The 27258-nt window shown below is 45.4% G+C and overlaps 1 protein-coding gene across 8 annotated transcripts; it reads right to left on the bottom strand.

Moving 5' to 3' along the window:
* On the bottom strand, positions 1 to 27258 carry tle3b (TLE family member 3, transcriptional corepressor b). 8 transcript variants are annotated; one of them, XM_086106449.1, is made up of 22 exons: positions 26868 to 27258; positions 26351 to 26553; positions 25978 to 26078; positions 25706 to 25769; positions 23365 to 23409; positions 18159 to 18221; positions 17722 to 17826; positions 16023 to 16061; positions 13312 to 13516; positions 12892 to 12908; positions 8781 to 8903; positions 8234 to 8284; positions 7703 to 7864; positions 6686 to 6821; positions 6004 to 6182; positions 5336 to 5412; positions 4662 to 4911; positions 3704 to 3951; positions 3469 to 3616; positions 3188 to 3338; positions 1614 to 1690; positions 1 to 1351 (listed from the first exon to the last, which is right to left on the bottom strand). In XM_086106449.1, the coding sequence occupies exons 2-22, from the start codon at positions 26372 to 26374 to the stop codon at positions 1244 to 1246; spliced, it is 2373 nt and encodes a 790-aa protein (XP_085962575.1). In that variant the 5' UTR covers positions 26375 to 26553; positions 26868 to 27258; the 3' UTR covers positions 1 to 1243. The 8 variants fall into 8 exon arrangements, with proteins under 8 accessions (XP_085962575.1, XP_085962577.1, XP_085962578.1 ...); XM_086106451.1 differs by having other exon boundaries at positions 13312 to 13513; XM_086106452.1 differs by having other exon boundaries at positions 17752 to 17826.

Here is a 27258-nt window from a genome sequence, read left to right as displayed (position 1 = left end):
TTTCTATAAAAAAAGTTTTATTGATTTATTAACAACTATACATTTCTTCCCAGTGCTGACAGCGTTTGCTACATACTTTGGTGTGATGCCGTGGGAAGTGCAATGCCCCCACACCTCCCCCCACCCCTTTTTGTTTTCTGTAGGAAAGGCCGACGTTGTAAGAAGCACAGTGTAAAAACCAAACTGATTCACTTAAGTGTTCATGGCAACATAAACAACACTTGATTTCGTCTTTCACGTATTTTTGCCTCCCGCAGCTTCAAGGACAGGCACTGATCATTTCCTCAAGGACTGAAAGGTAGAGACGACCATGACCTCCCAGGTATGACAGACCAAACACATTCGAGCAATATTAATGAGATTTGACAAAAGAAAAGGGGCAGACTGATTCCAATGGCTTCAAATTAACTTTTTGACATTAGCCAAAAGTTAAGAAAGCAATGGTGCAATTCTGCATCCCTCGTTACGTGGAATTAGCTAAAAGCACATTGTCATTAAGTTCATGGCTGCTGCAGTGCTTCTGCTGCCAACTGAGGTCCAAGGGTTCGGCTATACATTGAACTCCCTCAGTCTCTTTTCTCTCTTTTTTTTTTGGATCCATTTCTCGCTGGGTCCTACCATGGCCCAACTGAGTCAGTGGTTCCACAATGTAGATCAGATGACATTATCTCACAAGAGCACTGAGCACAAAGGCCATTCAAATGTTCCGCAACGTCCTAGTTTACGGTGTCCTGCTTCTCTGCATCTTGTTGAAAAGGTCAACCCACAGAATGTGCTTCAAGGAAACAAAAAAGGTGAGTTACGGTTCAAAAGTTCTAATCTATGATTTGCGCTCACGTATGAAGTAAGACGGTGAGGGCCAAAACCATACCACAAGTACATCCAGGACATGAAAATATATATAAGTTTTATAATATATACAGTATATATATATAAAATGTATTTGTATTTAATCCAATATGTACACTTTTTACAAGACATTTGTGGACCATGGTTCTCAGGGCTGAAGCCCTGCTTCAGTGGGTTTTGCTCAAATAGCTGAAAAAGAAGAAATTCAAAAGAAAATAAGACACAAAAATGTGAAACCCTCCGACAAAAGGGCGGCACGCTGTCAAAATCAGCTTCCCTGTAGCGGATGTCGTCAGGGGTGGATAAATGTCTTGTGGTCCACTTTTCAGATGGATGGCAGGGTCAGCGACAAGAGTAGTCTCAGTAGAAGTGCGAAAGTAGAGTGAGAGTGTCTCTAGTAGATGACCTCATAGACCGTGGCCTTCTTGTCACCAGAACCCGTCACGATGTATTTGTCGTCCGCTGAGATGTCACAGCTTAGGACCGACGACGACTCCTTGGACTGCACAAATAAAGCAAAGTCAGGTTGAGCACTCCTATTGGATATACATGAACCCCATTGAACCGGATACGACTCAAACGAGTACCTTCTGGCTTTTTGCCAAAAGAAAAACACTATGTGCAGTGAGAAAGGGGGAAGAAGGAAGAAACTAGTGGTAGAAGCAGTAGGAGATGCTTCTGGCTTTCTTGAAATGAACAAGGACATCCGAGTTGCGCAACATGTTCTGCTCGTCAATGTGCATCGTCGGGTGTTAATACCGTACCTGGAATATGCTGGCGCCATAGGGAGTCCTCCAGGCATTCAGCAGATTGTCCTTCCCCGTGCTTACAAACCATTTACCTGACAACACAGAATTGTCTTCTTCAGAAAATAATCTCCAGTCTCCACAAGCCAACTGGTTGGAGCATTTTCTACAATGGTAACGTTTAGGCCGTGGCACCCACAACTGGAGCCAGGAGGCAAATGCATAATGACTTTATCCATCAATGGCCATCAAAGCTAATTGGGGAAAGTAGTACAACATAAACGATGGGGGAAAAAAAATCTCATAATGGGGTCCACGCACTATTTCCGCTCAGATAATTATTTAAATCAGCTTCTGACTAATTACCCAAATGACTAGTTGGCTAATGGTGTAATTGATGGCGCCCAGAGCCCAGAAGAAGTACCATTTCAACTAACCGGCTGTGTCGTGGCGAAAATGCAACACTGTGCTGGAGGAGGGCTTAGAGCAGAAATAAATACTTCGGTTTGGGGCTGAAATGTTAAGCGAGAGCAAAATCTCATTTGTCTGTTCTGGAACTTCAGTTTTACAGCAACACTCCGACAGGCTGGGAGGGATCTGAAGCAGAGGCAATTTTCTCTAAATAGGCACGTTTGTAAAGGAAAAGGGGAAAGAAAAAAACTGTCCACATAATTGTCACAGGCATCTACAACAACAGAGCAGATCTTTTTTTGTTTTGTTTTTTTACAAAATATGCACTACATAACGTGTAAAACCAAGATTTGCTCGGCCATACAAATCCTTGGCCTCAGGTCAAAGATCTGCTGCTTTTATTGTAATACTCTACATTACACTTTGTCATGAAAAGAAAAAAAAAAACATCCCGGCCTCCAATGATAATAAAGTTGTAATCCTGAGATAAGTAGACGTATATGAATACCTGCAAAAAGATTCTGGGTGTGTCTACATGAAGTCTTCCACAAAAAAAGGGGTACATACTGTATATTCCAAAAAACGAATCCAATTTTCTCAGTCTTCATTATTACCAGTTGAGAACATTATCGGTTCTTCAGAACGGGAACAGCTTTGATGACCCAGTGCTCTCTCTCATCTCCCTGGTATTTTGCATGCTTTTCAGCATGTCAGGTTGAGGAATGACGTCTAATTTCTTGAGCACATTCCATCTCCTGTTTATCTTGAAATTGTTTGTTCTCATTGCCATCCTCTCTCTTCAAGGCAGGTTTTGAAAAAGACAAGCCTGGGAGTGGGTGACTTCAGAATTACGTTTCGCTGAAAGCTGTCACGAGCCTAAACTCTGTTAGCCCAGAGGTGATAAACACGCACATGCACATACACACTGCCCGGCAACGATATGGCAAAAAACAGGGGGGCTGCACTAACAATTAATTTCGAGGTCAATATCATGCTGCAAGATCATCCGAGATCCCCCGTCCCCCCACCCCCAGGTGGCGAATTTGAGACCCCGAGCTTAGGACAATATTGGACAAAGAAACAAACTGACAATTCTAGTTCCAGCAAGTCCTTGCACAGCTGACCCCCCTCCCAAATAAGAGATCTTGCATGTGTAAAAATGTCTGAAACAAATTTCTTACCACAGTAGGCGAACTTGAGCGAGAGGACACAGCTTTCGTGCAGATGTAGCTGGTACTTGTCAGGCTTTGTGTGGTGCAACACCTCCACATTGCTGCTCTCCATGCCCACAGCCAGCCATTCTCCAGTGGGACAGTAGCCTAGAGAGAAGATCTGGAAACGAGGGCCAACCAAAGAGCTGACTACAGAACCTTGCACAACTTTCAAGTCAGAATGTTGAATGTTGGCTTTGAATTAAAACAAAGGCAATGTGAATGTCTCCGTTTAGGTATGTCGTCTTTACTTGTGAGGTAAAGTCATGTTGCTGAAGCTGCCGCCCTTCTCTCAAATCCCAGGAGCGGACCGTGTTGTCCAGACCTCCGGTCCAGAGCTTGGTCCCATCATGCGAGATGTCGATACAGCTGGCTCCATCCGTGTGGCCCTGGAACTGCCTGCAATAAGACATTAATACATGATTCTGTGAGGGCTGCGAATTCTCTTGGAGCTGGACATTTTTATTGACGTGTCGGAGGACTTACCTGACGAGGGTCTGATTATGGAGGTCCCACACAGCGATGTTACCATCCGAGCAGCAGGAAAAGCAGACCTTTGCGTCGGGGCTGATGGCCAGCGCGTAGCAGGCTGGGGCAGAAGAGGTAAGCTCCGCCTTGATGCGTGGCGTCTGTGACGCCAGGTCCCAGATGGTCAGCGTGCTGGCTTCGCCACCCACGATCAGGGTGCGGCCATCGGGCAACAGCTTGCAGGAGCGGATGTAATTGTCCCTGTTCTGAAGCACAAATGAGAGGTGAGCATTGTGCAGATAAATGGAGAACTCCTCGAACCCCCCCCCCCTCCCCACACTAAGAAAAATGCACAACGGTCTCCAATTTCAAGTCAAGTCAAGTGTAACAATGATTTGTACGGACTTCATCCCCTCAATTGGCTTTTTTACGACAAGTGCAATTTTGGAAAGAAAAAAAAAAACACTTCGTCCCTCATGAAAAAGTGAAGATGAAGGTGTCACCTTGACCAGGAGATACAGGGAAGGCGTTTCGGGCAATAGTCAGGAGTGTGAACGCTCTCAGCCGAATTAAAACAACACACTGACGACTTGATAAACGCCAATTGCACTCCCGATGCACCTCAAGGGTGTTTCCGGCCATATGAAAAGGACGAAGCCACAGTATCAAAATGAGAAAAGGGAGGCAGTTGGGAGGAAGAAATGCACTCGGTAATGGCAGACAAGGTCAACCAATCAGAACATCTTTAGTCAGCAGGATTTTTTTTTTTCCCGCAGCAAAGGATTATTTCAGCATAGCGCAGCACAGCCAGACACTGCCAAATTACTCACATTTCGGTCCCCGTGGGATGTGGGGTTAAGCTACAATGGGATGTGGAATGGGACTCGGGCAATGAGCTGTCATACAGCGAGTATATAATGTCCTGGCAAAAAGGCATTCTGCCATGACCATGTAAGAAACAATGACAACTAATTACCAGACAGTCAAGTTGGGACACGGGGCTCTTGCTGCCCGGTTGGCTGATGTCCCAGATCTTCACGCAGCCCTTGCCACCTGTGTAGACGTGACGAGTGGGGTTGCTGATGGTGACAGCGCACACAACTTCCCCGTGGCTCAGCGTGTTGATCTGACGAGCGTGCCGCGGGATGCCCGGGCCTATCAATGCGTCTGGGGGGAAGGGCACAGGCTGCATCTGACCATCCGCACTCACATGAAAAGAATATGCCCTGCAGAGAAGCCAGAAGCAGCGAGGAGATCAATTTGAGAAACGTAGGTCTCTTGTCAGAGTGGCTTTGTCATTTTGACACAGGGTGCTGAAAAATTTACCACTGACAGTCACGTTATCCTTTCCCCCTTGTGATAAGAGTCGACTGAAAAGAATGTACATTTTCAACAAGCCCATACGATATGCTATTGTAACATTCATGATCAGTTCAAAATGTATTCAAGTTGAACTGCGAGAGTGAGCTCTACCGGCAATCCGTCAACACACTGACAATGGGGAAAGGAAGGGAAAAAAAAATAAGATTGATTTCCATTTTAAGTTTGCCATAAATCAAATTGATGGTAAGCGGTAGTTACAATCACAGATGCATTTAGCTCAGTCTGTTATTCACCGAAAGCAACATGACACCGTCGTCAAATACTCACGGTTTTCCTCCCGAAATGGAAGGCAGGCTGGTTGGCAGGCCTGGCGCTCTCATGTGGGGATGAGGGTCAAACCCCGCCTGCATAAACAAGTGGAGTAAAGCATTCAAAACAAATGACAAACTGCCGTTATAAGTTGCGCTATTCAAATATTCACGTGGAAAACGATGCCGTCTTTCATCATTCACAGGAAAGCCCTACACACTTGTTTTCTAGGCAAATCCCTTAAAAAGCATAGGTTCTACTCGATTGCGAACGGAGAAGCTTTACACAAGATAACACAACATCCCGCTTGGTAATATTCATGAAAACCTGGGAGATTTTCAAACATGAGATTCGTTTGGGGGGGAAGCGCCTGTTTTAAGCCTTTAGAATGCTAACTAGTGAACATCAAAGTAATGGGATCTTGGAAGTCTTTGTGCTTTTTCATTATGTACACAAAGCTGTAGCCAGGGGAGCAGAGACATTCACAAAAGAGTTATGGAAGTACAGAATGAATACTTAAGTTTCTCCAAGACATTTTGCATACAGATCGTACAACTTGAAGCGAGGAGGGTTAACTCATGCCAACGCTGATCAATGCTCGCGCCACATGATGAGGCTGACTTATACAAAATGTGCGCAAAATCGGCAACTTTTCCCAAATTCAATATTCAAGCCACAATATTTACAATTGGTGAGCGTCCATAAGCAGCAGCAGCGGCAGCCGCTGCACTCATCTGAGGTGAAATCAGACCAGGATAGACACCCGGGCTGGTCAGGGATCCATTCATCTCATGATGGCCCATCATGGCAAAGGGGGTGGCGTAGGAACCCGCAATAGACAGCGGGGTGCGAAGGGCAGGGGCCGCTGTCGATGAGGAAAAGGACATTGTAGGGGATTACAAAAACATTTTTCATGACATTAAGTGCAGGTTGGTGAAGGTCTTGATTTTGCAAACTTTGAGAGGAACAAAAAACTGCCTGACTTTCAATTTTGCTCCATCATCGGTTAACTTTTTTTTTTTTCTGTCCTGAAGTGCACTTTGTGTCCCGCTAAACAGCTGATGTCTTAACTCATTCAGTACGAGCCAATTCCAGACCAAGTCTGAAAAGATATTTAAAAACGTCTTTGGGAGTGAATGAGTTAATACTCTCAAGTTAGTAAGTCGGCAGGAGATATTTCATGCTGTAATATTGTATCAGTTTATTCACAATTTAGAAGCATGGGCAAGACTACATATTCATTTATGGTAGGAAAATCCAATTCATGCGGCAACATTCTAAAACATATTGGCAGTTTTGTTCATTCATTCCATTCAGGCATCCAAAATAAGATTGCAGCAGGTCTGGGGTGATGAGCGCGATTATTACCTAACGCCTCCATGCCAGGCGGTTTGCCCATAGTGAGAGGCCTCAACCCAGGAGTGGTGCTTGTTCCTGGTGTGGGGGCCTCGTTTCTGGGCGTAGGTGTGTTGGACTTCAGGCTCGGTGTCAATGACTTATCATTCTAAAACAACAAACAACATGCAATTGTTTTGTACATTTTTTGTTGTTGTTGTTAGGCTTAAAGTCAAAGCTTTGTCAGAGACAAAAAGTCAGCAAAATGTTCAGTGTCCCCACGTTACATCTGCCAGTTCCGAACCCCCCCCCCCCCCAAAAAAAAACCAAATGGAGCTGAAAATAGTTCCATTCGCAAGGAAACGCTGAGTGACAATCTGAGTGGATAGCTCAGGGTAATCCAATCCCACACTGGCACTTCATTACAGTCGTGGTTTGAGTGGTTGGAGTAAGGGTCGAGGCATAAACCTTTTGCTCAGAGGTCAAGCTTGTTAAACATAGCTCGACAAGCTAGACGATGGCCCGAGCACTACATCATGAAGCTTTTTCTTGCGTCCCCAATCAAGGGAAAAGAGGTGGGCTCCTCAGCTTGTTCAAACACATTAATGCGGGATGGAAGCTGGGTGTCGAGAAGTAGTCTGTGGACTCTAATTGGAGTGGAGTGGTTTATGTCAAACCAGTCCTGGTTACAATAAAAGAGAAGAAGGAAATGATGGCGGGAGAGAAGATGAGAAAAAACAAGGAAGTAAAATGAGTCATGTCTCAGTGTTATATATATAGCCTCCCCGGGAAAGAAATGACCACTTACTGGCTAAGTCACGAAGGCGATTGAGAGGACTAAGCCACAGGGTCGGATTTCCAGTGTGCATCGACCCACTGCCCCTTCAAGGCTCTCATTGAAACGAGCTGCTAAGCCCCCTCCATACAAGGCCTTGCAAAAAGCCCACTTTATTGGACAAATAGCTTCCAGTCCGTTAGTAAAAATCTTTTGCGCCCCCTCCAAAGCACTTTCTTTGTTTTTTTTAAATATACAGTATAAATGGCGCTTACTGCCATATGGGCGTGGTCCTTTGCTTTGGAAGATGGCGTGCTTCCTGAGGACGCCACTGAGGCGGGGCTATTGGGCGCAGCGTCTTTCTTCAGAACCCGTGATTTATCCAGGCCGTTCTCTGGAGGAGAGTGAGCGGGGCTCACGCGAGGGGTGGCTGGATCCTACAGCGTGAAACGAGACAGACGAGGAGTGAGACTAAGCACACAGACCGGAGGAAAGAGACTGGCATGTACACCAGGTCAAACAAACTGAGGGCCTCATGTGCAAACAAAGATAATATATAGATAGATATACTCATGTGTGCTCAAACGCTCTCATACACAAATACTCCTCATTCACCTGCTGCTCCCTTTTATCTTTGTTTTATTTTATGCGTGGACACCAAAAGAATGATAAACAAAACGCACGCACATACAATCAACATTATGACAGACATTTTGGCAACAGTGCGGAAGGTGTCGATTCCCCCACAAGCAGCTGTGTTTAGCAATGCGAACACTGCGGAATGTGGCTGGGCAGCATTGTCTTACCTCGTTGGAAACATCCACCACTAAGTCATCGCTCTTGTCTCCGTCACTATCCTAAAATGAAGGCATGCCAAAGACACAATACAGTAAGGATACAATGGCTAAAAATAGTAGGATCATTCATATTAACCTGAGAAGGTAAGTTGGTGTTTTGGTTTGATTTTCTGTGATCAGCAGACTCTGTCCTGTTTTTATGTTGGTTTTTTTTTTTGGGGGGGGGTCTATGTTTGTTTCATTTAAACTCACAATAAAAAGTGCTGCTTTATTTATACTTACATTTTCAGAAATTACATTTCTCGTGCAGTATCTTAAAAAAATCTGAATGAGTACGGAACACTTCAATGTAGGGATTGGGTCATCCATTCCGTAACTGCTGAATCAATACTTTTACCAAGAAATTTAGGAGTGCTCTCAATTTTGGATGAACATTTGAGATGATTCCAAGGCCGGGTGTGCTCTTCCTTTTGACCACTTTACTATCGCCATTGAGCTGTTGTCACTACCTTTTTCAAATGATATGATGAAAGCAAAAAATAAAAAAAACACTCACATATCTGTTCATGCTGTCCTTGTCGTCCACTTTACGTTTCTTGGGGTCAAGGCCATAATCTGACGAGCCGCGGTGCTTTTCACTTGCTGCCCGCAGGCTGTCTGATGGCGACACAGAATTATTCTGCCGACAAACAATAAAGACATGCGTCGGTGTAAATGAAAAGCTCCAAAAGATCCTCAATCTTTAATTATTCACATGAAAGAAAAAGAAAAAAAAAACACAGGAGAAAGCTAACTCAGCCTCGAGTCTGTCATCTTGCTCTATCTTGGCACTGACCGCAAATAAACGCACAAATTGACTCGTTAGTCAAGGAAAGTGCCAGATGTGAGGAACCAAGAAAGCACTGCTCTGCCAACTTCTAACCAACACTTTGCTAGAGTCGAGACAGGACCGGGCTTCTATTCTTCAAAGCTGTGGCAATTATTGACTGAAACCAAGTGCACAGTGGCTTTGGACTGATTTGTCATAGAAGAGCGTAAAGGACAGCCGAGGGCCGAAGGTAATCCTCTTACAGACGCTGAAGTAAAGGCAAACATTCAGAAACATGCCTGAAGCAATTCAATACTTCAAATCAAAGAAGAATATGAGCAAAGACTGTTTATTACATACTGAAATACTTGCAGATTAACAACATGCCTGAAGATCTGATTGCGTGCACTATGTCAGGTCAGAGACAGGTCCCTATAAAGGACTGACAGCAAAGTAGATCAAAAATTAACCCAGTGGAAAGGTAAGGCTAAAAAGGGGCCACTAATTGAAAATGATGACAATGTGACAGCACAAAAGGGGGTGGGGGGGGGGGGGGTCACCAATAGGGAAAATAAAATAAATTAGGCCAAAGAAATAAGGAAGAGAGCAAAGAGCATAGACTGAAACTATTTTGGCAAGCGATGAGATCATAGCTATGTGGCAATGAGCTTCTCCGCACCAGTGGGAATGCCCTCATGAACTGGCACGCTCGAATTAACTACAAACTGGATTTTTGTAGTAGTTTGGGCTCCGGTGCTCTGTGGAGGCATGGCCAAACACGCTGACAGGCAACAACGTAGGGTGAGGAGAGAACTCTGAGGGCAGGCCACACTGAATGGCAGCACGACAAACCGGTGCTTTCATCGGAAAAGAGGAATGAGCAAGAAAAGTGGTCTGGGGGGGAAAGTCCCACTCAGGCCCAGTGGTGGTTTAAAAAGGCGGCCAATAACAGCACAATTCTTTGCTTTTGCATGGGCCAGCACATAGAGCAAACCTGGGCAAATTACGGCCCGCAGGCCGGATCCGGCCCGCTGGTCTTTTTAATCTAGCCCGCCGATGGTTGGCACAGTACACAATGAAGGTTCGATGTAAATGATTGTATTCATTTCATTTGGACTTGTAATGACAGGCATTTCAACGCCAGGTGGCGCAGTTACTTGAAGTTACAGAGCACAGGGAGGGAGGGGGAGACGATACGGAAGCCCGCAGTAGTAGCGCTAAATTAAGTAACTCCGCTCGATACGACGGAATAAGTGTGTCCACGCCGCTATTTTCAATCATTGATTCCAAAACGACGACATGCAAGTGACTCTTTATTGCAAATCTAAGTCATGCCGAGTCGAATGCCAAAGAATACAAGTGAGTTTTGAGGAGGGTTTTGAAGATGGGCAGCGAGGAGGCTTGCCGAACGTTCAGTGGGAGGTCATTCCAGAGAGAGGGACCAGCAACAGAAAAGGCTCGATCCCCTCTGAGCCTGAGTTTACTTCTTGGTACTTATAGTAATGTCTGGTCCACAGACCTGAGGCGCCGTGCAGGTGTGTAGGGGCGGATGAGCTCAGAGAGGTAAGGTGGCGCGAGATTATTCTGAGATTTGAAAACAAATAAGAGGATCTTGAAAATAACTCTAAAATGAATGGGGAGCCAGTGAAGGGATGCCAGAGTAGGAGTTATGTGCTCCCTCTTACGAGTACCAGTCAAGAGGCGAGCAGCGGCATTCTGGACCAGCTGAAGGCGCTTAATGGAGGACTGGCGGACTCCAAAGTAAAGGGCATTGCAGTAATCGAGCCGGGATGTGACAAAGGCATGAATTACTGTCTCAAAGTGTTCATGTGAGAGGAGAGGTTTTATTTTGGCCAGCTGTCTAAGGTGAAAGAAGCTGGATTTAACAACGGCACCAATTTGCCGATCAAGTTTGAAATCACTGTCCAGTTTGAGGCCCAAGTTTGAGACGGTAGACTTAAGATAAGGAGACAGGGGGCCCAAGTCTACAGGATAGGATGTACAAGGGCCACTGGGACCAAACAATATCACCTCTGTCTTCTTTTCATTGAATTTCAAGAAATTTTGTGCCATCCAGGTTTTGATTTCTTCCAGACAGGATAGGAGTGGCCTTCTCATTTGGGAGAAAATAGTCCTAATTTTGTTATATTTTGTCATATACCTGTACTGTATGCTGCAGTTTATGGGCAATATATTGTTGCTTGTGTTGTCACACATGTATGTTGTTAACATACTTGGACGTTCATCACAGTTGTTTCACTGTTCTCATTTAAAAAAAAAAAAAGTATGGTAATACTTTAATACATTTGTTCTGTTGATGTTTGGTATGGACTGTCAACACATACATCTTTATGTACCGTATCTTGTGCTGATCCGGTCCACCTGTCAAATTTAGAAATCAATGTGGCACCCGAGCCAAAAGGTTTACCCACCCCTGGGCTAGATTGATCTCTCCTGAACAAGAAAAAAAAATCAAAACACTGAAACATGCTTGCTTATATTTTTTCTACATTGTTTGGCAGTTAGGACAAAAAATGTGAGTTCTGTTACATTATTACTGGCATACAAAGACATTGTGCTATCTTCATGGGAAATTTAAAATCAGAAAGCATTGTAGTGTTCATCTTACTGAAAAGGAGTTACAAGTGTTGCACAATTAGAATTGTTTTGCATAATTTCACTGAAGAAATCATTTTTCTGTAAAATAACTGCACTTTCATTATCTAGAAATAATACATACTCTTATCAGCTTCTGTAAACAATGCCATGAACTTATTTCAACATAGAAATAAAATCGAAATCAGGAGTAGATTTCTAACTTTTCGCCCGGCCCTCCACAATATTTTCTGCTTCTCATTTGGCCCCCCCGGGAAAATAATTGCCCACCCCTGACATAGAGTGAAACTTCCTTCAACTAAGCACAATTCTGGAATTTCCAGTTTCCTGCATCTTGCATCAAAACATTTGTGCAATAACTGCTCGCTTGAGGCAAGGGGAGGGAGACAATGATCGATGGAACACAGCTTGTCTTTGTATGCAAGCCGGTGACCTTTAAAGGGCTGCTTGGACTCAATAACCGTGTACTTTCCACCTTGTCTGGTGTTGGATTACCAGAGACAAGAGAATAGCAAACCTTGAAGCACGAGCGGGTGTGCACTCGAAAGAGGTGTGGCGAGATCACGTATATGCCGGCGCTGGTGGGCCTCTGTCACTACACAAGATGGAGGCATAGTTTGGGTTCCCTTCAGACATGAGTGGGCCCATTCAGAGAGGCCAGTCAATGGGAACGTAATCTGTCCCATCCAACAGAGCGTTGCGCTCCAGTTATGCGAGCGCTACGAGGCAGTCCAATAAACAGAGGCTTTAACATGAGAGGATGAAGTTATAAAACGCCAACAGACAGGGGTAGCGAGCTGGCTGGTGAACATTGTTCATGAGACACGCACCCAAAAAAAAATGAAGGCACACAAAGAAAAATGTCAGGGTGAAAGCAGTTGAAAGGGAGTCAGGTCGTGGGCAGCCCAAAATAAATCTAGCAGTCGGCAGGGAACGGAAAGAATAGAAGGCCAGTCAAAGTTGAGAAGAAATTAAAGAAGCTAGCTGCCTACTAATCCGCTGTGTCCGATTGGAGTCATTTTCCTCGAGGATTAGATGGCTTTCGACTTTATTTGGTTAGACTTCAATATTTGATTTCAGTCAGCGAATACCTTCATGCTAGAGCATTCGTATCCACAAAACGTGTGGTCTTACATGGCGAACATGGATTTCTAAGGATCTTCCGTCTCTGTAAGGTACACCTAATCACCGGCAAAGGCGGGACACGCATGGGGCACAAGGAAAGAGTGGGAAGTCAACGTACCGTGCTCGACTCTCGTTCTTTCAGAGGAAGAGCCAGAGGCGAATGAAACGATGAGGGGCCAGAAGAGAGAAAATCAAAAAGTAAATTAGTATGGGTGTCACAACGTCTCCGTGCTTTCATCAGACAAAGGTAATACGTTATTCAGATCAAAGATTCATCTCATTTGTGATGTGATCAACTGCATGATTCATTTTCATACCGGTGTCTAAGAACAAATTGCTTAAAAACTACTCTAAATTATATTGAATACCTTTTTATGACTGGTTGGTAAATGTTTGTTAATGCTTGGTGGGCCAGCGACAAATTGGTCTTTAAAATGTATTTACAGCATGTTCAATTAAATACACTGTATATCAACTGGCATTTTGGTGGGGGAGTGAGTGAGACAAGAGAGATAGAGAGAGAAAAGGCACTCCTCACCTCTGTGCTCCAGGTCGTGATGGTTCTTCTCATCCTTTACAGGCAGGTGCGCCTGGCTGCCAAGAGCACCAAGCGCAAGCAGACCAGAGCCAGCACCCGTCACAGGGGGGATGCCGGGTGGCTGTAAACCTGATGGGTGCGGGGGCAGCTGCACAGGTGGCCCGTGCGCTGCGTGGGAGAGGTGTTGGGCCTGTAGCTGCTGCTGCTGCAACAAATATAGGGAGGCGGGAGGGAAGACGAGAGGACAAGTGGGTCGGCTGGGAAGCGAATGCATGTATGACCGCACTGGGCGCATGCATTAGCGCTGGCTTACACCAACATTTATTCCCAGGCCAAACAGATTATGGATAATAGCGAGATGACAGCGACTGCCAACAGCTCATTCACTGAGAGGAAAGCAATTCATTTCCTTATTGTGGGAAAACACCATATCGTCTTTTCTTGCATATCATTTGCACGATTCAAGCAGCCAAGGAGAATGACAGGTGATGACATGTCCAGTTCAGCAATTTTGTTCACAACTAAATAAATACACACTCGATACTGTACCAACAAAAGCACTGACACAAAAGGCCATTAGATAATGATTGGATGTGATCCCATTTTTCACATTCCTGGAGGGAGAGGGGGGCGGTCTAAGATGTTGGAGTGCGTCTGACGGAATTTCATCTCAATGATGACGGAGTTCAGTTCAAGGCTCTGTGAGGGCAAAGTACAGTTCTTCTAGACCGGGGGTCGGCAACACGCGGCTCCAGAGCCGCATGCGGCTCTTTAGCGACATCTAGTGGCTCCCTGGAGCTTTATAAAAAATGTTTGAAAATGGAAAAAGATTTTGATAGTCGGCTAATATAGCTCAAATAGATATAGATACATGTTGCAACTCTGAAAAAGGAGAGCTGTGGTGTTGGTTTTTTAAAGCGTACACTATTTATGCTTTTAACAGTCTCGACAAACACAGACACGTCTGCGTCCGACTCCGTGCCTTCTCTTCTCTCTTCTCGTTCAACTTGAGAGGCGTTCAAAGACAGCCTCCGAAAAACAGAAATTCATGATCACTTCACGAAGAAAAGTGAAAATAACACACCAAAACAACAAAAATCAAGCGTTGTAAACACACAACAAAGGAATGAATAACAAACAATTCTGAGACGGTCCAGCCTCCTACATACATACAGCATGTGTTTCCTTCATTGTAAGTTTTATAGAAGGCTTTTATTTTTTTGCGGCTCCAGACAAGTTTGTTTGTTTTTTGTCCTATATGGCTCTTTCAACATTTTGGGTTGCCGACCCCTGTTCTAGACCAAACCGTGCCGTCATGAGCCTCGCTTTGTGCTCAAGCACACAGTGAGGATGATGTCGCAGAAGCATTTGAAACAGAAACTTCTCCGAAATATTCAGATGCTCAAATGTCCAGATTCAAGTGCTCTCACACAAGCCACAATGAATTCATGCTCTTCATTTGGAGGTACGCTTGGAGTCTTCTGTCAACAAAGTTGTGTGGATTCTAAAACAATGAGAGCAAAATAATCTCCACTAAAACCCTCTTTTCAGCACAGTCATACAAATGCCGACCCACAACCCCCAAGAGGCCTCAGATGTCTGTGTGTAAAAGGCAGTCGGGTTAAAGTGAGTCAACAGACACGAGTTAAACAGCCACTCAGGCAAAGGGAAGCAAGTGCTCTAAAACAAGGTTAAATAACACTTAGCACATCCATCAACGACTGCACACAAAAATCCTGACTCTTATTCTGATGCTAGATTGTATCTCAATGACATCATCCTTACATTCAATACGGGAAACAGACAAGAGAGTGCTCATCACGCAGGGGCTCATTTAACGATGATGGAAATTGTTGAATCGTATTCGGTTGGGTGTTTCGACGGGAACGTGGAACCATAATCGCAAATGAAAGCAACTGAGAGCCAGCAGCGCCAATTGATACCGTAAGCGTGCACGGGATAAAGCACACACTCTTTCCCGTGAGTTATAGGGGACAAAACGTCAACAAAGGCGGCAAAAGTAGCGAGAGAGAATCAGTAGCTAACAAGAGAGTGGAAGCGTGAGCATGGGATTGGGGCAGGGGCATCCCTATTCAGTGAGCCTAATGAGGAAAAGTGTGCAGGGATCGTTATCAAGAAGCCTCATTAGTAAAATGTGGTTGGGCAGACGAGTGAGGAAAAAGGCGAGAGAAGGAATGGGGGGTGGGGGGGACCGGGTAGAGGGAACTGAAATAAATTGCTTCCAATTCAATATTCATGGTTAAAGAGCTGGCTCCCTTTCAGTCTTATCTATTTTCATTATGCGTAAACGCCATTGCAGCCGAGGCAACTTGCACAGGAAAAAGGCAATTAAAGTTAACTAGGCGAAGCCGACTCCCTGCAGAACACAACTGTCAGCCAGAGCAAGCGTCAACACCAGCACCAACGCAAACCAGCGGGCACCCTGGCGCAACAAGTGATCGTTGATCACCGCGTGACCTACCGGAAAACACACCTGACTGATTACACAAATTAATGAGCAGCAAACGTTTATGCGGCTTATCCTTTCGTCTCCTGCAAAGCCGTGACACCCCGGTAACACGGACGTCTAACAAGATACCAACCACACGCTCAAATCGAGCATCATCCTAACCACCTCCCTTTCAAAAGCGATGCAGGTTATATAGATGGCAAGCAGTTTTAAACAGATGGCGCTTTGAGTAATTTCTGACCATGAAGGTTGGATAGAAACAGTGAGGCGGCTGCTGCTTCTGAAGGAACACAGAGGACAGGAAGAACAGATTCAGAGAGATGACAATCATGCATACAATGATACCATTACCAAGTACACCTCTATGTGCCTAGCATGACCCGGTTACCAAGAGTGGAAATGCCAATGCGCCATATGAAATCTCGCCTCGGGCGCCACATTGGCTTGGGCTGGCCCGAAACATGTTTCCCGATTTTGGAAAAAAAAGCAAACGAAGCCGTGCATTGTCAAATACTAAATGAGGCACGAGAAGTCTCGTGCTTAAGCAAGACAATGACAAGTAACATTCCTCACACATACAGTATTTACAACAGACAGACGCTGGTCATTGAAAGTAAAATATATATACCTCCAGTTTGAATATGTTCAAATCTGCTGATAGGCTCAAATCCATACGGTTCGATTGGACGTTGGCGTTCAGATTTTTGAATGTCAAGTTCCACTCTCTTTCGGCAGAGAGATTGATTACCTGCCACGTCGGCTACCAAATAATAAAGCTTTTCTTTCCTCTCCCTGTGTTCTGTCGGTTCCGACCCATCTGTAATTAAAGAAAGGTCAGTCCTGTTGCTGACAGGCTGACCTATTTCAAGGGGAAATAGGAAGTAATTATCTTTAGAACCGGGGGTTGTGCTCGGGGCTCATTTAGTTTAATCGAATTTCACTATCCACCTCTCATTAGGCTTGACCCTCCCCGCCCCCACCCCACCTGCGCCAATGGGACAAGCTAACCACTGACTAACCTCTGCTACAGAGAAGACTAATCAAAAGGGTCACTTTAACATCTGGGTCCAAGCTGGCTATTGGTAAGCGTCTTGTGCTTAAACGAAAGCAGATGGAGGACCAAATAAGCAAAAGGTCTAGTTGGCTCGAGCGCAATGTTGGCTTGTAACTATTAAAAGGCCAATTACTGGTTTTTAAAGCGCACTTACGTTTCTGCCCTTGAATCAGAAAGAGGAAAATACTAAATTGAAATGAGGCCCCAAAGATGGTCAAAGCAGACAGAACTTTTGGCTCGGAAATAGCATCAACTGGGATTTCACCGTACGTCGTGACCTAAAGACTCCATTAGGTTACTGCCGAAGCAAGTCTCTTCATTGGAACTTTAAATTTAATCAAGGGACAGCAATGAAAAACAATCTAAATTGATATATCATCCCTCCTGGAGGCCAGTAAGTCTTACTGGCCTCGTACCTTGCACAACCACGTTGAAGGGAATAAATGAGCTTCGCTTCCAAAACATTATGAATTATATTTTAAAAAATAATAAACATGCCACAACACTGAAATCAGGGGCAAGTCTGCACACCTACAGAGGGACGTGTTATTTGCATTCAGTCTGAGCGTTCAAAATCGACAGGTTGGATGGCAAAGCTGACTTAAAATGACGTCAGCGAAGACAACTTCCCCCCATGTTTTCTTCCTGAATAATAATACATTTTAATCTGTTGCCCTTTCCCTGTTTGTCTCCCACATATACTGAAACCTAAACTCTGGCCAATTGAACCGAAGCACATGAAGGTGAAAGAAACCTCCCAACATAATGTAGCACGCTGGGATATCATCAGTATTTGACCATGGTCTAGGGTGCCAACACTCCTCTCGACGTGCAGATTTGCCTCCGTCCTCAGGTGAAATAAAGAAAGAAGAGGGGGTATACACACAGTGAGAGGCAGATTGGGAAGTCCACGTACCCCGATGATAGCATTCAGCTCGGTCATTGTCACCTGTTTAGCTCGCTCAACAGCTTGAGCAACCTGCTGTTGGTGCTAGAGGAAACACATCAGGAAAGAAAAGCAATCATTTAAACTTCAAACCGGCATTTTAAATTAGCCCCCAAAAGAAAACACTAATCTGGTATAAATAAAACTGTTTGCTAGATGGTTTTGAATTTCAAGCTTGGTCATTCCCATTATGGAGGCGTATGGACATAAGTCGAGACAGTTGCACCCGCAAAGTCCTGGGGACTCTCGGAGATAGGCCTGAAGTCTAAATTGAATTGTGTTTGACTTTGGAACTTCCACTGCACTTTTTGTACTTTGGGGAAACTGATGAGTGAACATCTCGCACTTAAGTTGCTTCTTGCTGCAGTGACACTTACCTCTTGAGACAAGAATGGCATTATCTGAGCCAGGATTGCATTGAGACGTTTCGCAATCTCAGTCTACGGGAAGAAGGAGACAAAATATTACTGATATGGCAGTCTGGATGAACGGCAGACAGTGAGCAAAGGAAGGACGTGAATGAAGCAGCCAAACAGGACAATATGGCAAAAAGAAGCATATGTTACGTCAATACACAAACAAATGTTTTCAAGGTTCAGTTGGATAGACCCCTTCACTAAATTGAGTCCGCCACAAAACAAATTTACGCCCCACTCTCTACTGCCACCATTAGACTCAGCCCTTATATAATTAGGAGGCTGAAATATGCTAATGTCGTCTGGCTGGATGAAACTAACGAGGTCCATGCTTCATAATTACTGCCCATGGGGAGCTTGGGGCAGGCTGAAGCAGTCATCTTAAGCCTCGGACGCTATCTATCAGAGGCATCTTTGGTATCGACCGGATTATTCGCTGGGAGAGCAAGACGATACTGCAGGGTCTCATGCACATAGAGTACTTTTCAGTGCTGCATTTGGATAAATGGATGCTTCGGTGCCTGCCTACAGATATTCCTTGAAGGCTAATTGAGCTTTTTAACCTTTTTAAAAGTGTAGTTTCCAGAGACTGAGGAGGGGATGAAGACGAGCAGAAAAGCTTAAGGAGGAGCAGCGAAGACTGGTGACGTGAAATGCTTTGATTTGACGCCAAGGTAATGCGGTTTGACTGAAGCAAGGCAGGCGAACTAATTGATTCGGAGAGATTAGGGGTGGAAGCCCAGCAGGTGTGTGTGCTGCATTCCACTCATTTTCAACCTTAGACTTGTTTGACTGTGAAAGTGGATAGGAGGAGACAGGAGGTGCCACTGGCCTTTTTCCACAACCCTTTGTGTCACTCCGTTGATTTTGCAGCGCACTACAGGCGAGGGAAGCCAAGCAAGGAATCATCTCTGTGTCTGTCTGACCTGGCTCACTGTTGTCTCTCAACATCCAGCCACCTTCATCCCGCCAATGCCCAGTCACAGGCTTCCTTGTTCATCTCCACGACACACTACCCCCCCCTTCCTCCGTTTCCTCACATAACATGCCTCCCCCTCCCACCCCCCGCATCACAGCTCTGTTGCTGGGGCAACCTTATCCGGCAGGGATGATCGTTATGTAAATTAGACTGGGGTCCTGACCAGAATAGCCCGTAAAATCATATTAGGCGCGGCACAGAGGAAGGTCATTAAATTGAATTTTCAGCCTGTCGATGTGATCGGCACAGGAAATTAATGAGGGATAACTGGGGAGCGGGTAAGTGAGGAGCGGCATGACTTAAAAAAAAAAAAGACGACAAGAGAGGGAACTCATAAAGCATCATCATTAGTGGGGGCTGGCTGCAATGACACAGTGGGATTACAGTGTTTCACTGGAAATGGCTACAAAGGGAGCGAAAATAGTTGAAGAGAAAACAGTGGCATGCTGGCTGGCACACTTGGCTATTAGAGCAACGGCAAATGGAAATGTTTAAAGAACAATATCCATGTGTTCACAGTAAATAGACACAACAAAAGAAACTCCGAGGTGCTGAAAGCAATCGTAGAATCTCTTAGCCATGGACTGAAAATGCAGCGATTTTGTCAGCACCTTCTTCTCGCCGGAGATCTGCAGTACCGAATGTCGGGCAAACCAGGTTTTTGAATGATCTTGAAGCACAGGTCTCATTTGAAAACCAAACACAGATTCAAACATGGATTTGGGCTGGGAAATAATTTCACGCGCAACCTTGTTTGCCTCCGGATTTTGGTAACACCGGCACACGTTAGTCAAAAATATTAGGACGGTGTGCAGTGTTAAACCTGACCCAAGTAAACAATTAGCCACCGCACTGAGCAACAACAAGCGGCCCTTTCAAAATCGACTCACTAAGAACTACGATTTGAGCTGTGACGGCTGAATGTGCGCTCTTAATTTTGATGACGGCTGCCGTGAAGAAGTAAACTACAGTGGGCCTACATCACTGCCTTAGCCCTCCTTTATTATTCTGACTCCCATTTAAAAAAAAGACTACTTGTCACGGGGCTTTTAGCGGCAGAGATGGGCGCTGGAAAGAGTTTACTGTCACTTAAAATCATTGAAAACAGAAGCCTTCGAGGGCGACAGGGGCTTTTCACTGCCGTGCCACAATTACAGGTACTCAGGGTTGTTTAGCAGCAACACAGCATGGAGAGCTCTCGCTCACTCTCTCCTTCCACTGCATCCCTCTTGTCAATGGTGCGTTGAAAGCCATTTGGCTGTTTGTCGCTGCAGGCATTAGTCCCCGAGTGGAGAGCAGAGACGAGGATTCAATTGCAGAGGAAAACAAGTGGCGTATGATGTGGGAGGTTGTTTGGGAAAGTATCTTCTCGGCTAGAGCGCAGGAAGAAAGAGGCACTAGGTGTAGTAGTTGTGTCTTCTTCATTAAAAAATGCATGAAGTATATTTTGCACGCGTGTCATTTTATTTGTTGGCACCTACCCACAAAACTCAAGTGAAGTTCTTCCAGAGGAGCTCAAGTATTTTTGACGATTGCCAACAGATTCATTTGGGGAAGTTGGAATCATCACATCCAGGAGACAATGTTTTGATAATCCTCTCTCTGTCACAAGCCTTTTATAGACACAGACAAAGCGGATCTTGCTTTCTGCTCCAACAACCATGATCTAGTGCTTGTGAGTACAAAAGCACACGCGCACGCTCTCTCCTACCCGCACCCTTTTGCAAGGCAACCAAAATAAAGCACGTCTCGCACAAAACCCTAGTAACCTCATCAACCTCCCTTGAGAGGCAGTGTGTGTGTTCGCGGAGTTAGTTTGTTTTGGCTTAGAGACAGGTCACCCATCATCACCTTGGCAAACAATTCCAGGAATCCGCTATAAATTATTCATTTGCACAAGCTTGCTTTCTGCTGCTCTTCGCTCTTCCCTCCTCCTCACACTCTTTTTCCTCCATCCAGGAAGCCAATATCCTTCTTGATGGAGCACTTTCCCCTCTTTCCAACACCGAGTCAGGACATGACACATACACAGTGTGCCTGCCGATGGTGCAACTAAAGCAAAAAAAAAAAAAAAACCTCGCCAAACGTGCGTGTGTGTGTGTTTTCTCTTTGTGTTCTTATCACATTGACAAGTGACATCTAAATGCATGCAAGAGTGAGCGTGCGAGATAAACGGGTACTACAAGAGAACAACGGTAGTGGAAAGAGAGCGCAAGCCCCGCCACAAAGGCAGCAGGGCACGGCGCTGAGGCGGCCTAATGAGCTGCACTAATTAAAATCACTTATTGACAGCAAGCGAGGGTGATTACCTCCAACGTGAAGCCTTTGCCATCATCGCAGACACTGTCAAAACAAATTGCCCGGGGGCAGCCGCAGAGATCGCCTCGGCTCTGCGGCAGCATGGCCAGAGCGGTATGGATGCCATGTCAAGATATCGCTGGCATTGCCGTGTAAGTCATAAGAGTATTTATTTCTACGCGCAGGGGAGTGTGTGAGCTCATTGCTCTGCTTCTCAAATCTGCTTTGGACTGATAAGAACAAAGCGAGCCGATGTCTTTTTTTCACACTGCTATCAATCATCCGGCCAGGCAAAGTAATATGGCCGCCTGTATCCAATAATCCAAGGCCAGGGGGCTGTCCATTTACCTCTCGCTGATGTCATCACAAACACTCGCTCATCAATGCTGGCATAAAGGGGGGTGGCGGGAATCATGCATTATTCAGAGTGCTCCGTTGACACCGGCAGGCTTATCGATAAAATAAAAGGGGACTCACACACACACACAAGAGAGGAGCAGTCGATTAACTCATTTACCCCCAAGCGTCTCGCTCCTTTCCTGTCTCTTTCCCCACTTGAACCCTCTTTGTTTTGTACACCACTACCAGCATGAAGACGGATCAACCACCTGCACATTTCTTGCGGTGCCGAAGCAACAACAACAACACTCAAAAGAGGAGGGAGCGGGGACAACGAGCTGCTTGATAAACAAAAAAAAAAAAACAGAAACACGCCCACAAAAAGCACGATAGCGGACCAACGGCGCCGTGTGCTGCTCACGTTCCAGTTGGGTTACGCTGGCACTGATGCCATGAACCTGCTCGATTGGAGGGCCACGACGGCTCCATACCTCCCCTCTCACTCCCTCCGACTGTCACACGTCATATTGCACCGCTAACGGCACTGGGGCCATCATTCACTTCGGATGCGGAAACTCTGAGCAAAATATGGCAGGAAACCGAGTGCAACCATCAACTGCAAGTGAATGAAAATGAAATGATTGAACAGACACCTGATGAGACAATAGTTTCACGGCGATGAAGGCTGCAGAGTTAACGACATCCAAAATAATTTCAAGCCTATGAAAATGCTGATTAAACTATGATGATTAAAGATCCTGCGGCTGGGGTTTTAATTTCGGATGAAATGGGATCAACAAAGTCTTACCCCTCATCTTACCAAATCTTAACCCCTGAAACAAAGACAGTATCCCATCTTCAAAGGACGCTGCTCTTGCAGTCGAGATGCAATGTCGACCTCTGTACAATGTTAGTAACAGAAAAGGTTGCATATTGAAAATAATCCCCATTATGCTTTGGACTGTGACTTTTCCCCCCCAACTGAAAAAAACAACAGACCACGAAGTCACTTTGGGTCTGAAATGTGGTCACTATCTCAGGACTTCCACATATCCGATTCCATCTGCTCATTTTACTAAGCTTGGCTGTTGCATGAAAGTACTCTTGTACTAATCAGGGTTCTCCTTTTCATCTTTAGCAGCAGTAGCCGGCAGCAGGATGCCCGGTGCAGGGTGGCAGCTAAACTAATGAGCTTTTTGTTCAGCTGGAACAAGGCAGGCAAGGGAGGAAGATTACAATACAGAGACGTGCGCGTGCACACTCACACACACCAGAGCGTTCAGAGGGGACACTAAAACACATCCTCTCAGACAGTCTGCCAAATACTTCACTTTAATCTTATCAAACCATCCCCATCAGGCAGCGTGCCCTTCATGTTGTTGTTTAGCCTGTCAGCATTTTCACGACAGAAAGCCAGTATGTGTGCCTCCTGAAGGCATTTCCAGATGAGGGTAGGAACTAAGGTCAGGTGCGTGTGTGTATTCCACAAAGACCGGAGGGACAACAAGATTGTTTTGGCTAAACACAGACGGGGGTGATATGGCTACATACCTGTTTGTGCATCTCAATATTGAGCCCGTAGGACATCTCGTAGTACTGCAGACCAAAGAGAAGACAAAGCATTAGAACGTCCTGACGGCCGAGGCTGTGTGCGTCATCTTCAAAAAAAATATATAGCGCAGGTGAATTATAAATATTGCACTAAATTGTACTCATGAATGAGAACCTCATGCGTTCTGGATGCAGTCCGTTCGGTTCTTGGCGGGTGTGACCAATGCGCTGCAGCCGGAGTTTAACATAGGAGCATGTTTACAATACCAAAATGCTTACGGAATATTGCATTCTCAATATTGTAAACGTGACAGAACATGATGCCGGAATGGAGCTTCTACTTGAGCCTTTGCAGCATGCTGGTAATAATTCAACTGCTGTGTCTCATGTAGTGAGTTCTAAAATGGTTTTGACTGACAAAACAATCATCATTTTATCGTGTGACTTGACTAAAGTGTAGCGTAGTAGTAGTAGAGAGGTGCGTAGTATAGACTAAGACTGCACAATTATCGCAAAAATATCAGCGCGATAATGGCCCGTGCAATATGCATATAGCCACTTCATATGGAATTACAGGTACCGGTGATGCTTTTTATCAAAACAAACTTATTTATCGAAACAACCTCAAAAGCCCACCGCCGCCCAACAGAAGAACAGGATCGAAGAACACACACACTAGAAAAAGCGAGGGGGAAAAAAGTTATTACAATGAATTAGCTATGGGAGGGATTGGGACCCTACCGTCCAACCGCGGGAATGCACATTGACACTGCTCAGTGTGACAGAAATGCCCAAGTTGTACACCCACATCACCTCGCCATTTTGCGCCGTTGAATGATTGCTGCACACTTTTCGCGACGTCTGCGTTACCTACGAGCTGCGGTTGGATAGCTAATGTGGCTAAACATGACGCGAAGGCCAAAGTTTGCTTTGCATCTGGTGTCTACCTAGCATTAAGTCACTAATCATCACCTCAACGGCGGCGAAAAAGCGACACTTCTGTAAGTAAGCAACACCGACGACGACGACAAAGGGAACCCAAGGAGAAAGACGGGCAGCCAGGCTAAATCAAAATGCAGTTGCAAAACACTGAAATAAGTGCTTCTGTGACAGCGCACTTGTCACATAGCTCTTGCTGGAACCGTGTTACAGCGGAGATAGTTGCTAAATTTGAACAGCAAAATATCAAGCAACTAATTAAGTAATGGCGGAGAAAATGACACAGAATATCGTGTGCAGGCACCGAAGACAGGAAATAACGGAGGACGTCACCGCCACCCGAGAGGAGGAAGCAGATAAGATTCAAGTGTATTTGTAGTATAATAAATATTTTAAACATAACAACTGTTATCCTTGTTACAGTTGAAAACAGTCAATTAATAAAGCCTATTTAATTCAAGGGCACAGTAAAATAAAATCTGGATAACGAAACGGAAAGGCAGCTGCACTGTTTTCATTTAAAATACGAGCATTTTTTTTTTTCTTGGCGTGAGGGAGTGGCCCCATTTTATTCTGACTTATGATTCGCACAATAAATGTCATTGTGATTCCCGAACGGCGGGTCCATTTCAGGGCCTGTTGAAACCCCATCCCCCATCCGTCCCAGACGACCATTACGGTTACGCGCAATACTGCCGCCGTCTGTTGTCCGCACCCTCCACCCATCGACGAGTAAATTTTAGGCTCAGAATATCCGAGTATATAGTGTTCCCGTGAAGGGAATTGATACAGTGATATGAATTGCCCAATGAAAAATAATGTTGGATTTAAAGTTTAACACGTGGATCTTAGTTTGAATTGGACTGCGAGTTGATTGTCTTAAAATAGACAGGTGACCTCGATTATCTCACGGGCTGATGAAAAACACACCAAATGCTCTCCATATCTCAGGACCCCCTGGGTGTCAGGAGTGTCACGTTGGGATAGTTAAGAAGAGAGGGGGGGGGGGGGGGGATACAGGAAACCCTTTGATTCGTGCTCAAAGCCTGCAGGGCGGCCATTAACCCGCCACGGGTCATACTTGGTTTGTCGAGAAGGGTCACTTCGGGTCATAAAGAGGACCCCGGGGCCATAGATGGGGGTCGTCACACGCCGCAATCAATAGATGAATATTTGACCCTTGCTCGAGTTTCAACCGCCCCTTGTCCACCCCCGCCCTGCCCCTGCTAATCCAATGAATACACAGACGTGGAGAGTCAACAACAAAGCAGCAGGCACAAGCGTTAACATGGCGTCTGGGCAACATCGCCACCACTCTGCCGCACCTGTGACCGCTTACCTGAGGCTAAATGGAGGAGAGGACATTGAATCAAATGGACATCTTGACAATGACCGCACTTACCATGACATAGTGCCGCTGCATTTCGGTCTTTTCGTTGGCCAATTTGTCGTATTCCACTTTAAGACTTGAGGAGAGGGAAGGATAAATAAATATCTGATTACATACTCCATTTGTGGCAATCACAATCACCGTTTTGCTGCTGTTGTCCGAGTCTCATTCATAAATGTACAATCTTTAATTAGTGGAGCTACTCAAAGTTCTTAATTACAAGCGTTCTCGGTACTTTCTAGCGGGAAGACAGTCATGTTTACATGGTAGATTCGACGTTATACCTGTGATACTGAGCCTGCAAGAACTGAAATTCGTCTTTGATTCTGTCACAAGACTCCGCCACGGTGAACTTGAAACCAGGCTGCCCTGGCTGGTGAGGCGCCTGCGAAGCGAAAAGAACAGTTTGTTGAACGACCTCCAATTTCCTCTGGACAGGGAGGGGCGAATATGTCTATCGATGCAATGTGGACAAATATACAGAAATGTATTTTAAAACACATGTTGGTACATCGACTGATTCGGAGCTCTCCCCCCAAACCCCACGGGCTCTGGCCGCACGATACTAAATAGCAAGGTGTGTAGCTCCACACCGAGGGCGCACCTGAAAGGGCGGTGGTGTGCATGTCCATTTTGAAATCAAGCACAACTACTTACCGGATGCCGGCCTTGCGGATACATATCTGCCCTTCACGCGAGGGAACCCGTTGTTTTCCTGTGTTTTTCCTCAAGTAATCCGAGTGCAGCAAATCACCACCAGTCACCAGAACCTTCCACGGGTGGCAGGGGTCGGCCCGGGACAAAGTACCGTTCGCGGCTGCGAGGCGCTCAGTCACCCGGCATCGAAGCTCTCACTTCTCCTACACATGCACACATACACACAAACACGCTGGTGTGGAAGTGGATCTCGCCTTCTTCTTTCACATTCAGTGGAAATAATTCTAGCTCTTCGACTAAGGCAAAAGTGAGAATAACAACCCTCAAGTGTACACACTGATAGTTTGGATCACACCCTTATGAACATTGGGCTCGTTTCCTCGTAAATCTATCGAGGTGAGAGGCGTTCTACGAACACAAGTCTCTTTCTCACTGGCTTGCTGTGGTGGTCCAACACAAAGAACAAAGTCGACACGCACCCACACATTCTATCTAGCGGATATGTAATGTCGCTCACCTTTACCTTTGTCTCCACTGCCTCCCTCGCCCCCCTTTTGTTAATTTTTAAAATCCACACTTAGGTCGTTGTATATCCTTCATTCGCAAAAGTCACCGCAGCAAAACAAAAAAATAAAAAATATCCGCTCCCTTTTCCTTTCCGTCCTCTTTTCGCTCCTCCACTGTGCTGTGTTTCGACCTCCGTGGTCCCGAGGCGGTGGACGTCCTCCGTTCAGCAGGACTATGGAACCCCCTTCGATATAAGAATATATTAAATCCAGTAGTAGTCAAAGTGCCTTCCAATGTGTCCTATAGATGGATGTTAGGTAATAGCACTACTTGGGGGAAAAAAGAGTCCGGAGTTGTGAAATAAAACACAAGCTCGCCCGCTTCTTCCGTCGCGCGTTATG

The sequence above is a fragment of the Hippocampus guttulatus genome, chromosome 3 (assembly GCF_054856545.1).
Source record: "Hippocampus guttulatus isolate MCC_2025c chromosome 3, RoL_Hgut_1.0, whole genome shotgun sequence".
Taxonomy (NCBI): Eukaryota; Metazoa; Chordata; class Actinopteri; order Syngnathiformes; family Syngnathidae; genus Hippocampus; species Hippocampus guttulatus.
Note: the sequence above shows the minus strand (reverse complement) of the source record. Positions and strands in the feature narration are given on the sequence as shown.

Bases quoted from the DNA above. Each gene is read 5' to 3' on its own strand.
- tle3b (XM_086106449.1), bottom strand. From the start codon at position 26,374: ATGTATCCGCAAGGCCGGCATCCG. The intron at 13,517-16,022 runs GTCAGAAATTAC...TATTTGTTGCAG, and splicing joins GTTTCTATCCAACCTTCATG to CAGCAGCAGCTACAGGCCCA. The intron at 4,912-5,335 runs GTGAGTATTTGA...GCTTCTCTGCAG, and splicing joins TCCATTTCGGGAGGAAAACC to GGCATATTCTTTTCATGTGA.